General features: G+C 43.4%; 2 protein-coding genes across 3 annotated transcripts in view; both read right to left on the bottom strand.

Moving 5' to 3' along the window:
• LOC311086973 (SUN domain-containing ossification factor) overlaps positions 1–349 on the bottom strand; it is a 52,769-nt gene extending 52,420 nt beyond the window's left edge. Inside the window, exon 1 of the mRNA XM_084120222.1 lies at positions 187–349. Coding sequence (XP_083976348.1) covers positions 187–230 — 44 coding nt within the window. The 5' untranslated portion in view covers positions 231–349. The remainder of the gene's footprint in view (positions 1–186) is intronic.
• A 1,158-nt stretch (positions 350–1,507) lies between these two features.
• dnm3b (dynamin 3b) overlaps positions 1,508–14,895 on the bottom strand; it is a 45,573-nt gene continuing 32,185 nt past the window's right edge. For both annotated transcript variants that reach the window (XM_084120641.1, XM_084120642.1), the window contains 7 exons: positions 12,129–12,242; positions 11,415–11,524; positions 9,988–10,099; positions 9,689–9,853; positions 9,069–9,307; positions 6,426–6,599; positions 1,508–4,162 (listed from right to left, as the gene is read on the bottom strand). In XM_084120641.1, coding sequence (XP_083976767.1) covers positions 4,120–4,162; positions 6,426–6,599; positions 9,069–9,307; positions 9,689–9,853; positions 9,988–10,099; positions 11,415–11,524; positions 12,129–12,242 — 957 coding nt within the window. In that variant the 3' untranslated portion in view covers positions 1,508–4,119. The remainder of the gene's footprint in view (positions 4,163–6,425; positions 6,600–9,068; positions 9,308–9,688; positions 9,854–9,987; positions 10,100–11,414; positions 11,525–12,128; positions 12,243–14,895) is intronic.

Genomic DNA, 14,895 nt, shown 5'->3' with positions numbered 1-14,895 from the left:
TTTAAACCTCTACTGATCTGACATATTCATCTGCCATGACATTTACATTGAGCTCCGAGGTATTTAAAATAATACCATGGTAAAGGTCTAGAACAGCCCATGGTTTGACTATGGTGTTTCTGATGGCTTATTATCACACACACACAGTGTAACACACACAGAATAGAGAGAGTGAGAGTCCCTCACCAGTAAGAGAGTGAGCAGAGCAGCAGTAGCTCGATCTTCATCATCCAGCGGCGCCACAAACACACATTATCGCGTCTTCCGTGGGTCTAACCTCATCTAGGCACACACTCGCGACTCCAGCGGGGTGTGGGTCAGTGACGTGTGAGAGACCGATGAACTTTACACTTTCACCGCTTCACACACACACACACACACACACACACACACACGGGCGCGCGCGCGCGCGTCAGGCAGGAGGCGTTACACAGAGACTTTAATACTCTTTAAAAGCACAATCATTTGAATGTATTATCTGCAAGGATGGTCACCTGAAACACAAACGCGTTTCTTCCTCTATCAAGAGTTTAAACTTTAAAGAGAGATGATCCATTAATCACATCCTAAAGCAACATGTGTCACGTGATCGCGCCGTGACTACTAGTGTGGGAAATAACCTACAGCTTCATAAGGACACTCGCAAACTTGAACTCATAGTCAGACCTCAGAACATAAGGTAATCTGTATAAATATTATTTCGAGCCCACAAGAACTGGCCCGCCCATTTTAGATGCTCTTTCACGCTTCCTGTTTACCTCCTTCTTCTTCTTCTGGTGTGTAATGGCGGTTGGCGTTCCCGCCACCCACTGGAGAGGAGTGTGACGCGCGCTTGTCATTTGTCTATTTAACGAATAATAATAATGATCAGTCTTGTTTCTTTTAAGAAAATAAATAATTCATGAAATATTCTTGATTGTTTTAAGCCATTTCTTAATCACAGTTCCCCCAATCTCTGCTGATTTGAATACCTTTCGCTCCACTGTCCCACTCCTTCAGACATTTCTGTCCCATTTTTTTTTATTATTAACCCTTTTACTTCTGCTTTACTCATTGACAGTTTAATGTCTGTTTGTTAATGTTTCAAAGCCTTTATTTTCCATTAATCTATTTCAGTAGTGACCTATTTCTATTTTAATATGTGTAGGCTATAACTAGTTTATTTAGATGCTCATTTACATTTATGGATAAATATTATGTAGCCTAAACCATCTCCTAAAGTAACAGTAAATATAATGGTGATTTACCGCCTGTTTCCAGTAGATTTCTATCATTGATCTCATAATGATCTCATGATTGAGCAGCAGATTCCTAATATATTCATAACACTTATGTGCTAAACATCTCATTCTCTCCTCGTCCATATAACATCAGCCAAGCTCACACACTCACTCTCGTCGTCTTCTCTCAGTATACACACTTTCATTCAGAGACAGTGATCATGAAAGGCACACAGCCGACCGGCGTCTGATATGATAAGTCCAAAAGAAAGAAAGGTCAAACGGACAGTCATTAGACACCGCAGGTTCTCTTTTTATTGAATGTTCCTTAATACATATTATTTCATATAGAGGTACAGTACATCAAGCCATAATGAAACATACAGAGCGAGTTGAAGAGTAAGACGCTGAGGCGTTCATCTCAGTCCCAGCGTATGAAAGTGTTATAATAACGCTATAGTGAACTCAGGGGCCGCTGGCACAAACACAGACTGTCTCTTTAAGGGCTCATCGGATGCAGAATTCACTTCTATATGGTGTTTGCATATAAATGTGTGTTTGCAGTGTGTGGACACAACCACCATACAATGAAGAAAATCTAAACAATGAAAGTCTAAACACTCTCAATAATCAAGCCGTTTGGATTTTCTGAGCACTATGATGTCATAATGCTCAAGCTCCGCCCACGACCGCTGACGGACTGTCCCGTATTAGCATATTTCTGCCCTCAGCCAATCGACGCGCTCCATGGAAGAGAGGGGTGGGGTGAGCAGTTGCTCATTATCATTTAAAGAGACATGCACCGAAACGGGTCGCTGTGGACAGAGCTGTGTTTGAGGAGGTCAAGCTGTGCTGTTTTACAACCATTGAGGAGTTTAACCAAAGTAAGTTACAGACTTTACATGAACACCCTAAAGAATCACACCAACCTGTGGAAAATGGGCATCCGACGACCCCTTTAAGGTCTAGTGTGACCCACTAGCAGTTAGGCTTACCTTTCGGTATCAAAGCAGCCTAATCTACGTTTTTATGAAACTGATTTAAAAAGCCATCCACAGTCTTGAAGAAAAAACGTTGATGTCTCACTTGTAAGACTAGTCTTAGTGGTTTATGCAAGCGGCCGCAGATCTGCTGTTCTCTGTTCTCGCTGACGGAGACTGAAGCTGTGCAAGCTTGTTTACGCCACACAATAATACAAGGTCATCGCAACCTTTTATCTCACAATTTGGACTTTTTATCTCAGAATTGCGTGATATAAAGTAAGAATGGCATGATATAAAGCCAAGTCTTTTTTCCTTAGAATTGGACTTTATAACTCACAATTGCAAGTATATATCTATCTTATAGAAAATGTAATTTGCGTGTTATAAAGTCAGAATTGCAAGAGAAAAAGTCAGAATTGCGAGAAAAAGTCAGAATTGAAAGATGTAATTTTGCAATTGTGAGATAAAAATGATCACAATTATTTTTTTAAATGTTTTATTCTGTGCCGGAAACATATAAAACCCAGCTCAGCCGGAGAGACGAACATCATCCCTGTCCAGAACTCAACGAGCTACGCTTGTTTAGCATGTGACTCAGTATAATGAAGAACCCTGCTTGTGTTCAGTCTCTGTCCCGTGTGTTTACATGAGGAGGACTAGTTTAAATGTCACAGACTCTAATAACTGAAATACTGCATCACACACCATTACATCCAGTTGAAACAAGTACACAGTTCAGCCTCTGATTCACACACCTACAGATAATATATCCATATATTCATGTTATTACTTAGAAATCACACATCAGCTGTTTCCATGAGTTCCTGCCCGCTTGTCTTACATTCCTTAACTAGTGCTGTAATATTCTCAAACGAAGAGTTTTGCGTTGAAATTACTGAACATGAGTAAAGTAGCAAATCAATCTCACTAACACAATGACTCAGAACTACGGCTGTGTTTATTGCAGAGTAAAGTTGTGGTGAACTGTGTTGTGCTTTAGAGATCTGAAACACACACAGCTGCATCGCTCAGGGACTTTGGTCGCACATTTACATGATCTGTCATGAACTAGTACTGCAAGCAGGTGGCGCTATTCAAGAAGATGAATCTGATACTGCTCATAAAAGTGTTTGCAGATCTAAAGATGTGAGCGTGTTTACTGTAACAACAAAAGGGTGTGTTCACACTCGTAGTTCGGTTCTCCTGCTGCTTTTGGTCCGGATAAAAGAAAGCGCTGCGTTTAGTCCCGGTTCGCTTGGCGTCGCTTTTAACACCGAACTCCACGAACAGAGAAATCGCACCAGAGTTAGTTTTAATCGAACCAAACCTGCCAAGTGTGAAAACACCGTAAAGTGAATCAAACCCTTTTAACGACAAACAACATTAACATAAAAAACAACAATAATTTAAATATCTACTATCAGAACACAAATATCACATAATCTTAAATTATTGTACACATATCTTTTAATTCAGGCACACACACACTTCCCGGCTTATACTAAGATATATCACTCACACACTTTATGACACAAGTATGTGGACACCCACACACACACACACACACACACACGCACGCACACACACACACACACACACACTGAAATAAACACACATGCATGGCTGGCCAGTGCTGTCGGGAATGGGAATGATTTCACCAGGGAAGAAGGGCCTGGATGAAGAAGACTAGTGTAGGGTAGAGACTCAGACTGAATCACAGGCACTGACACACAACACACAACGAGCACTGCTATCACAGACACCACCACGGTCACGCCAGTGTGAAGGACACTAGATGGAGAGCACATGCAGGAGCTTTGGTACAGGACAGACGCCGGTGTACTGGTCACATGAGAATGGGCCTGGAGTATCACACTCGCTCCAGGAGCAAAGACAGCGGGGCCCCGGGGCCTCTCTTACGGGGGAACCTGTCGGGTGGGGGAGGGCGGGGGACGACGACTGGGTTAGAGGGAGAGGAGGAAGAGGAGGAGGAAGAGGAAGAGGAAGAAGGGGAGGAGGAAGAGGGAGACGAGGAGGACGAAGAGGAAGAAGAGGAAGAGAAAGAGGGAGAAGGGGAAGAGGAGCAAGAGGAAGAGGAGGAGGAAGGGGAAGAGGAGTAAGAGGAAGAGGAGGAGGAAGAGGGAGAAGAGGAAGGGGAAGATGAAGAAGAGGAGGAGGAAGATGAAGAGGGAGAAGAGGAAGAGGGAGAGGAAGAGGAGGAAGGGGAAGAGGAGGAAGAGGAAGAAGAGGAGGAGGAATAGGGAGAAGAGGAAGAGGAGGAGGAAGAGGAAGAGGGAGAAGAGGAAGAGGAGGAGGAAGAGGGAGAAGAGGGAGAGGGAGAGGAAGAGGAGGAAGAGGAAGAGGGAGAAGAGGAAGACGAAGAGGGAGAGGGAGAGGAATAGGAGGAAGAGGAAGAGGGAGAAGAGGAAGAGGAGGAGGAAGAGGGAGAAGAGGAAGGGGAAGAGGAGCAAGAGGAAGAGGAGGAGGAAGAGAGAGAAGAGGAAGGGGAAGAGGAGCAAGAGGAAGAGGAGGAGGAAGAGGGAGAAGAGGAAATAGAAGAAGAAGAAGAGGAGGAGGAAGAGGGAGAAGAGGAAGAAGAGGAAGAGAGAAAAGAGGAAGAGGAGGCAGAGGAAGAAGAGGAGGAAGAAGTAAGAGGAGGAGGCAGAGGAAGAGGGAGAAGAGGAAATAGAAGAGGAAGAAGAAAGAGGAGGAGAAAGGGGAAGAGGAAGAGGGAGAAGAGGAAGAAGAAGAGGAAGAGGAGAAGGAAGAGGGAGAAGAGGAAGAGTGAGAAGAGGAAGGGGAAGAGGAAGAGGAAGAAGGTGTTCGGGACAGCAGAAGCGTTGAGGAAGGGTTGTTGGAATGGATGGAGGAGTAAGAGACAAAGAAGACAGAGTTAGTATCTGTAGTACTGTGAAGTAGAAAAGACCATCAGACAATCTGTTAATAGTGCTAGCTGCACTAGCATGGAAAGAGCACATAGATTTAGCGACTCTTTCCTAAAAACTATAGTGTAGTGAACGATCGTAGCGTCTAACAAGGGCACGGAAATAGCAGAGATACAGCGATCGCAATTTTCTTGGCCAATTCCGATATCCTTTTTTTTTTTGTAAGTGTGACCTGTCGATTCCGATGTTCGTTTAAGAACTATAATTGACAGCATATACAGACACAAATTTACTTTTCTTCAATGCAAAATTTAATTTGAAAGATTTTTAAAAGTAAAGAATCAGTAATAAAATAAGAACAGATAAACAAATTTCAAACAATAGCACAAATAATGCAATAGAATAAAGAGAGATATGAAATAAACACGGCTTTAAGTTTTTCAGGTGGGTCTAACAGTAGGTTAGCATTCAGGTAAGGAATACTACAGAAATTAAAGTAATCAAATGTAAAATAACACTGGATAGTTTTCATTGTAAACAAAAACAATAATACAAATTAATTATTACAATTAAAGTTATAAAACTTATTTAGTCAAGAGCAGCGAGTGATTTTTTTTGTCTTTTGTTCTTTTATTAACGTGACAGACAGCAGCAGGAATATTAGGCGCTGTCACTTTAAGAGTTTATGCACGGATTCAAACAGTAATATATATGTTAATAGATACAGTCACAGATGCACTAGCATGGAAACTGCACGTAGATTTAGCGAATCTCTCGTAAAAACTGTAGTGTAGTGAACGATTGTAGCGTCTAACAAGGGTATGAAAATAGGGTCTAGGGACAAGTATGTGAACGCTGGTGTAAACATAGATACGCAAGCTTGATTCATGCGTTGTTACGGATCGAAATTTGTCACAACACAACTCATAACGCAAGTATATAGTGTATAGTGGGCATTAGTGTAAAGCGTCATGATGGAGCAACATAGTTCAAGGTTGTTCAATTGTTGACAAGTTTTTATCTATTAATAAAAGAAGAATGCATGAAGCTAGAATACAACTTTTTTGTTTAAAAACAGAGGCTCTGTTCTTTCTTTTGATATTGGATGCTCAGATATTCAATTATGACTGGCAGGGAAAGAGTTAAGTGTGTGTGAATGTACTGCACACTTGCAATGTGTTAGCATGTGTTTGTGTACTTGTGAGGAAGGTTTAAATAAGATTAGAAACAGAAAAGAATGTGTTAAGGAAGGAGGTACGAGGTGTTTGAGAAAAGCGGACATTTAAGGGCTTATTCTGCATTCGGACAGACGGTACGGCGGGGGGGTCAGGTCTCACCTGGGAATGCTAGGCGGGGCCCTGTTGGGCCGACTGGGAACTTGTGGGCTGTCAGCGCTGTTATTCAAGGGCCCCAAAGGCCCTGGACGGGACGGAGGCAGAGGGGCGCCCCTACCGGCCGGTCTCTGGCCTGCAGACATCCTACGCGGAGCCGTGGGACTGGGCGGAGGAGACCTACAGAACAAGAGATGCTCACAGCTAAGAAGGAGCAGAACACATGTGGCTATTGCTGGAACTCCTCCTTCATTTTCAAACCTATACTCAACCCCACAGTACTACCGGTTACACTCTTGCAATTACTCCCAAAACTCCCAAGGGAATTGTTTTCCACTATCTTTTCTTTCACAGAAGAAACTGGCTTCGTTCCATGGTCCCTCGATAAAATTGTTAACTCCAAATCATCTAACCATGCCTGTCCGCTGCCTTCAACACAGTCATCAGTTTCTGTCCGAGCTCTCTGATCTGAGCCTCACAGGAGCTGTACTTCACTCCTCAAGTTCACATGGAGAGGAGGGCTTTCTGAGTCTCTGTAGTGCACAGCTGGGCTCAACCACACTTCCAGGTCTTCCAGAATGCCGCGTTGTTATGATTGATGACCGGCCAGTACATGCTGTAGTACAGGGATATCCAGCCTTTCTCCTGGAGGGCCACCTTCAGCCGAGTGTAGCTCCAGCCCCAATTAAACATCTGCACCAGCCCATCAAGGCCTTCAGTATCACTACAAACCTGCAGCCCGGCGTGTGTATACCTGATGGTGTCTCTCCAGGAGCAGGACTGGACACCCTTGCTCTAGCAGGACACTGGGAGACTCCCACTCTTGTGGGACAGACACACTGATGTCTTTATAGCAGCGGCTTTAACTTCAGCTGTGTCTCCACTGAGCTCTGTCTGTGAGTTTGGGATGGGATGGTCAAGAACAGAAACTTGAGATCTTGAGATTACCTCTCTGTTGTATGTAATGTTAGTCAGGAGAGACTGTCAAATTGCTGTCAGAAAGGTCCCTTCCACTGATAGCTGGTGTGTTGTGGCTGTCCTAATGTACTATGGCATCCAAGTAATCACTAGATAAAGTGTTTGGGGGGAAAATAGCTAAATTGTCTTTCCTGTTTTATGAGTTGTGGAGAAGTTGTAGAGGGAATGATCTGAAGTCAGCATACCAATGTTTGGCATCTTGGCATCTACCACATCCACTTCCATGAAAGGCAGTGGAGCCACAGCTGAAGAGCCTCACAAGAGCAGCTGGAGTCATGCAACACACATGTGTAAGCAGTTTGCTGGTCTTAAAACAGACCACCAGCACTATATCCTCACTTGTCCCATTGAGGTTTTCAAGGATTATATATGTAGCTAATGGGAGTCCAAGGACAGCTGGTCCATCCGGAGGGTTCTGACACCAGAACCACCCTGCAGCTGATTATGAATTGGGACTTGCAGTCATTTGCATTCATTGAGCACCTAGGAAAGGCCCAATTCATAATCAGCCTGGACCAAACTGCAGTTTCTAGTGTCCTATGGTTCAGTCTGCATTGGGTAACGGTGGATAACGCCTGGTTCACACCGGACGCCGAAGCGACGCGGAAGCGGCGCGGAACGGAAAATCACGCGCGGTCCGGCGCCTGCCTGTTCACACCAGACGCGTATTCTCTGCGGCGGTCGACAAGCGCTTCTGCTCAGTTGTTGTTTATTCAGAGCTATTTTTTACATCATGGGTAAGTAAATAACCTCATAAAATAAATACACCATGTTTCTGTAACCAAGAAGTTTGTACACTTCTTTTATTAATCCATTGTCGAGACACACACGCAGCCAGAGAGAGAATATAGTAGACAGTAGTAGTGTAGATATACCGTTGAAATATACATCCTCTCTTCAAATTTATTAAATCTATTTTGTTGTGTTTTTTCTTTGTTTGTTTTCATCTTTCTAGTCTGTTTAGATACACAAATATGATCGCATTTGTCACTCGCGGTATTTTAATTTTTGAAAATTGCTTATATTTTGACAATTGACCGGATTGTCTCGTGTTTCTTGGTGTGACTTCCTGCCGGAATTGACGCGGATCACTCGCGGCTCGCGCAAAAAATAGACCAGACGCCGAAACTGGCGCTTCACGGCGCGGGCCGGCCGCGGCGCTCCGCGTCTGGTGTGAACGACACCATAGGTTAACATGGGCGCCGAAAGGAAGCGGCCTCCGTTCCGCGCCGCTTACGCGTCGCTTCGGCGTCCGGTGTGAACCAGGCCTAATACCTCAAGTCCACCACCCACCACGGCTTACTTACAAAACATCATCATCGGACCATGTTCTGCACCTCCAGTTGACCCACTGGATCACAACTTCCCTACTTCCCTGCTGAACAATCCAGCATAAACCAGCATGAATTATATGTTGGTCCAGGCTGGTTTATGCTGGTATAGTGCTGGTCTAGCTGGCGGACCAGCATAGTCATGCTGCTCTCAAGCAATCCTGAGCTGATCTATCAGAATGCAAATCATACCTTATGCTGGGGACCAGAAGTGCTGGATTTTTTAGCAGGGTACTTGGTTGAGGCACAGGCAAAGAAGACCCCAGGGCAACCTTTTTGACACTTGAACATTAAACTGCCATCCATGACTGAAGTATATCAGACTGGGAGCGAGAGTTACCTCCGAGAGCCGCCCTGCCCGGCCTGCAGCCAGGAGCTGTCCACAGGAGGAGGCAGTGGAGTGGAGATGGTGGAGGTGGAGATATCCCCGATGATAGCCAGCGCCTCTTTCAGGGCATGGTGTGTGCGCAGCACCTCTTCCCTCCGCTGGACCTGCTCCTGAGACTCATCCATCAGGGAGTTCTGGTCTCCGGCCGAGTACAGCTGGGCCAGAAGGTCTGCGTTGATGAAGTCTTTCACCTGAGAAAGAGGAACATGATGTTCATTAGGTCAAATTATCATGCAAATACAGTACACTAAGGGGTTATGAGGCCATGCTCTTATTCCACGCAGAGGCACAGACATGCGAGTGTATCGAACGCACTTTCCAAGACTTCAGTGAAATAAAAGCGAATAGTGAGTTCACAATGTTTACAATGTTTCAGTTGGAGCATATACATGATTGTGTAAATACAGTAACGCTCTTGAGTAGCAGAGGCAACATTCCCAGTTGTCTTTCCTCTCTCAGACATAGTGTCTTGTATTTGATCTTGTAAACAGTGACGGTTCAAATACTAAACATTCGAATAATAAGTTCCAAAACAATCAGAAATCAAATCTCTCATGGTGCATCCCGCTTACATTATTGATCATGAGATGCATGATGCTCTTGGGCATGAGGTCCCGGATGCACTTGTTGACGATGGCCATGTAGGAGTCCACCAGGTTGCGGATGGTCTCCACCTTCCTCTCCAGCTGAGGATCCATGGAGAAGTTCTCTGACGGACCAGAACTATCGCTCTCCACCTGGCAGGAAGAGTCAAGGGACACACAGTGACCAACGGTTAAGATAAGTGACGAGGAAGGTTACGATTTTGAGGCTTATCTCAGTATGTGATATTAAGTGTGTAGTGATGTCTCAGACATGAGCCGTTACGTACCACGGCCCTCTCCGGATAGACTCCGGCCCGCAGGAGCGACGCTCTCCAGCTGTCCACCTCCTCCAGGGTGTCGCAGGCCAGCTCCAAGAAACGACTGTCTTTAAAGACGTTCCTGAGGGAAAACAAGCCGTCATTCAAATGAAAGCCTCCACCGGGCTCCTACAACATTCACCAAAGGGTGAAAAGCCATCCCAAAAGAAGAAACATCAGAAATCAGCACAGATAACAAAGCATTGTAGGACCTCTCTACGACAAAATTGAAAAACTCAAGTCAGATGCCTGAAGCATGACAGCTCTCACTGGGTCTGTGGTATGAAGATAAACCCAGTCAGGCTTTTGTGTATGTGTCATCATCATAATAATAACCATAAAGTAAGATTAAAGAAGAAAAAAAAAGACTAACTTCCAAATTTCTTGAGTCTAAAATGAATTGCAGAAAAAGGCCCCCAAGAAAAACAAATCAAAAAAAGGAATGAGTGAAGTTCATTCTACAGTAAAGGTCTGTTCACATCAAGAATGATAACTATAATGACATTAGTGTCCACACAAACTCACAATATCGTTCTGTTTATTATAACAGTTTTGTTGTCTGCCGCTTTAAATGCACAAGTTCTTTAAAGCAGGATGGATTTTGATTCGCTGTCAATATTTTTTATCATTAGCTATATTTCCATCCGGATATTTTTTATGTGCATTTCGGGAATATTGCATAAAAAACACTGGATGGAAAATCACAGCTGCACATAAATTCTAAAAATGCACATAAAAAACGAATGTGCTCAATTGAGTCAGATACATTTTTACCAACCAGCAGACTAAGCAGCAGCATCTGCCTACAACGCAAGATGACATGACTGCATTTATTGCGTTTCAAGTCAAGTCATTTATTACATAGGAAAATTATTATATACAGTGGCTTCTCCTACTTTTCTTAGTGATATTTAGCGACTGTTTATCAGGAAGTGCCAATTTTATTCTCGTCGACTCACTGGATGGAAACAGTGCTTTAATCGCAAACATTTTATGCGATATTCCAATTTTGCACATAAGGTCAATTCGCAAATTTGAATGGAAACGCCAAAATAATCGTCAAAGTGATTCCAATGATTTCGTTCCTTGTAAATTGTGTCGTTATTGTTGCTGTTTATACTTTGCTATTCTCATTGAATTGGAATGATTATTAAACTTAAAAAATGAATCTTTATAGTTATAGTCATCGTCTTTGGTGTGAATGGTCCTTCAGAGTTTTGTTGAATCCTCACTGCTTACACAGTCTTAAGTCCAAAATGTTTGTCTCAGGCTGATGAAAATCTGATGTGGTCTTTGAGAACTGATGACATGAAATTAGCTCATGTCAAACAGCTCTCACCATGCTAAAATTTCTATTAAATCAAAAAAAAAGGAAAGAGAGAAATCAGTCCGTTTACCGCTGCTCTGTGTTGAAGATGGCAAACATGTGCTTGCTGGACATGAAGCTCTTCTCCACGTCTCTGACCTTCAGATTGTCCAAGGGCAGCATGTACTTCTTCTCCTTCTCCTGTGGGATCAGAAGCAGTGTTTGATACGGCAATGCAAACTCATTCATGGCGTCATCACGCGCTCTTTAAAAACTCAAACAACTGCTGCAACAGCAGTAAATGCAGGTAAATGGGAATAAAAAGAAAGTTGGAAGGAGAATATTTTTTATTTAAAAACAGAATTATTTGTGAAATGTTGGAGTGTTTAAGATATTAAACAGTTCAAATGACCTTGTTGGTTGAACTGTCCGCAAATGTGTAACTGTCTCAACACTGACTTGACCAATGGCGTGAGTTTGGGGGCGGGGCTATATGTTTGTCTGGCTAATGGCTGACAGGGGGAAACCAGTCAAGTACTGTCAGTACCTAGTACTGAGCCTTGTGGTACGCCATGCTGAACTTGTGATCGATAAGACATCTCTTCATTTACTGCTACAAACCAGTCCAGTGATTATTTTAGCAGTTCTGATTGGTGGAAAGGATAAACAGCTTTAATGAGCACACATGAATGGAGAAGATCTGACTGTTTCTATATAGAGTTTGTGCAGGTTTGCTTTTTCACATCAGCTCGTGATGCATGAGACGATATGGTTGAATGTCCCTCATCAGGACGAAAGCGCTCACCTCGTCGTCTTTGAACCAGGACAGGCTCTCGGCGGTCAGCACAAACCAGTACTCCTTCGCTCCGCCCTTCATGATGCTGATGTTATTGATGGTCAACCAGCCCTTGCGAATGACCTGAGGGAGGAAACAAGACGCGTCACATCGCAAACTCGGCTAAATGCAGAAACACAACACTGACCAACACACATACGACACTGATCAATGCACGGTGTGGATGAGTAAAGTCTGTGATGAATGGGAGAAATCAACAAGGTGAGGGGTGTGTTAAAGAAGACGAGTGTAAAATACTTGTCTGTGACAAGAAATGAAAACCTGCACAAGCTGCTGGTATTGTAGAAATAGAGACTAGTGCACTATATGAGAGAACAGAGGTCGACAGTCTTGTGTCTCATTCCTGCTGAACGGAGGATTTAAAGACACACGGTCACTTGTCTCCACCTACTGGTGTAGCTGTGTTACTACAGAAAGCATTCATATTCAAACAAGCATGTTTCAAACACAATATTGACCAGCTCTGGCAGATGTGCAGTGATACGAGTAAAGAGCCAAAGCTGTTACTCTATGGAGGAATCAACTGGAACACAGTTTCGGCCAATCCAGGATTACAGCTGACCGATATATATCACTTTCATTACTGTAATTCATTTATTAATGGTAGTTATTTTCAGCAGAGTCTGAGTAAAGTGATTATAATGAGGTCTCAAGCATGCGTCTGAAGTGTTGAACTCTTGTCTCTGAGACACAGGAGACGTCAGTGAACATGAGCGAGTGCAGTGCTCGGTGTTCAACTCCACACATTACAGTACGGTGCGTTCAGGAAGTGTTCAGAGCCCTTCACATTCACATCCATCTACACTCAGCTACACATAATGACCAAATCTATTAAAGAAACGACATATTTCATTGCATAAGTATTCAGACCCCTGGCTGAAGCACCATTGGCAGCGAGTCCAGCCTCAGTCGTCTTGGGTTTGACACCACAAGCTTTGAGCATCTGCTGGTTTTCTTCCCTTCCTCCAGGCTCTGTCCAGCTGGATGACCGTGAGATCTCTCCACAGATGTTTGATTAAGACAGTGTGTCTCGGCTGGTTCTGGATCAGGTTTCAGTAAGAACATCTGTGTTTGGCCATGTTTACCTGAGAAACCCCCTCAGATCTCATTAGGAGGCTCTTGTGAACCTGTAAAGCAGATGAAGTGTTTCCCCCTGATCTGTGCCTCGACAGTCACAGTCTCTGAGACCTTCAGCTGTTCCTCTGACCTCTGACCTTGATGCTTTCTCTGATGTGCATGTTTAGCTCTTATCCAGCCAACAGGGAACGTTCTCTCAAAGTTATGAACAAACATTCTTCCAGTAACTTTAAAAGAACGTTTGTTCAAAGTTTTCTGGTCTTTAATAACATTCTCAAATCATTAGAACAAAAACATTACTTATACATCGTTCATGGAGCGTTTTTTTTCTGATACGTTTCAGTTGGATGATCGTCTAACATTGTGTAAATGTTAAATAGAACATTCAAAAGTAACATTCCCATAATGTGTGAAGAATGATATGATGGAATGTTCCTTTAATGCTCATATAACCAATAAAACCCATTTTTAAAACATTTAAAACATTGGATGTTTTGAACATTCAGAAATAACGTTTTCATAACTTAATGGGAACGTTAGCAAAATGTTCCTAGAGCGTATCCTAGTTGTGCATCTTTCCAAATCATGCCACAAATTTGCTCTAATCAGAGTGTAGAACCTTCTCAGAGATTAGTGTCACAGCAAAGGGTCTGAATGCAATCTTTCAGTTTTTGCTATTCTTATAGGGTATGGAGTGTAGATGTGGAAAGCATTTCAGAATAAAGCTGCAGTGTGAACAAATGCAAGGCTTTTGAGGACTCTGTGAATCGAGTGTGAGAGAGCCGACAGCAGATGTTCTCTCTGACGCATGCAGTGCTGAACTGCTCTACAACTGTGCCGTTCGTCACCTCCAGATATTATTACACACAAGAACCTGATGCTTACAATGATGCCAGAAGCTGGAGGAGACGAGGCCTGGAGAGAGAGACACACACAGACACACCTTGACCCACACGTGGAGATCGTCCAGTTCCCTTGCTTACCTCTCATCACTGCAACTTTACCACACGACACTGAAGGGAAAAAGAGGAACGCCTGCTTGTGTTTTACACATGAGCTGCGGAGAACTGGTACAGCTGATGCTGAAACCTGTCAGGCCATCAAACACAGACTCTAATCTCCACTAACATGACAGGAAACTCCTGAATGTTCCTGACCGAGTCAGACTCATCGGAGTCTCAGCACATGAACGGGTCAGTGTAAGTGAATAGTGGTGATCTCCACCAGAGGACAACACTGAAGAGTTCACGTTAAATCTGCTCATGACGAGGCAACTCGCTGCGCAGAAGCTGGAAACCGCTGGGGATCACGCTAACCTCAGATAATGAGCTAGAGAGAACCAGAACATGCTGTTTCTTTCTAATTATTAGAGAAATTTACTAGCAATTTCTGAGTGCAAATTGTTTAAAAGTAAATCATACACCATTTTTTTTCAGTGCATGTTATACATCATTTTCCTTTTAATGTTATTTTGAGGATTTCTGGTTCATTAGGAAACTGAGGGAGTTCTAATTTATTAACTAAAGGCAAACACTGTTATCTGTGTGACAGCCCTATCGTTCTACATGTGAATAATAAGTGTTTTATACAGCCTGCACTGTGACTGTTTCTTTAACTGTTACATTTACACCACCTCATT

Source organism: Abramis brama (assembly GCF_963993115.1).
Source record: "Abramis brama genome assembly, chromosome: 7".
Taxonomy (NCBI): domain Eukaryota; kingdom Metazoa; phylum Chordata; class Actinopteri; order Cypriniformes; family Leuciscidae; genus Abramis; species Abramis brama.
Note: the sequence above shows the minus strand (reverse complement) of the source record. Positions and strands in the feature narration are given on the sequence as shown.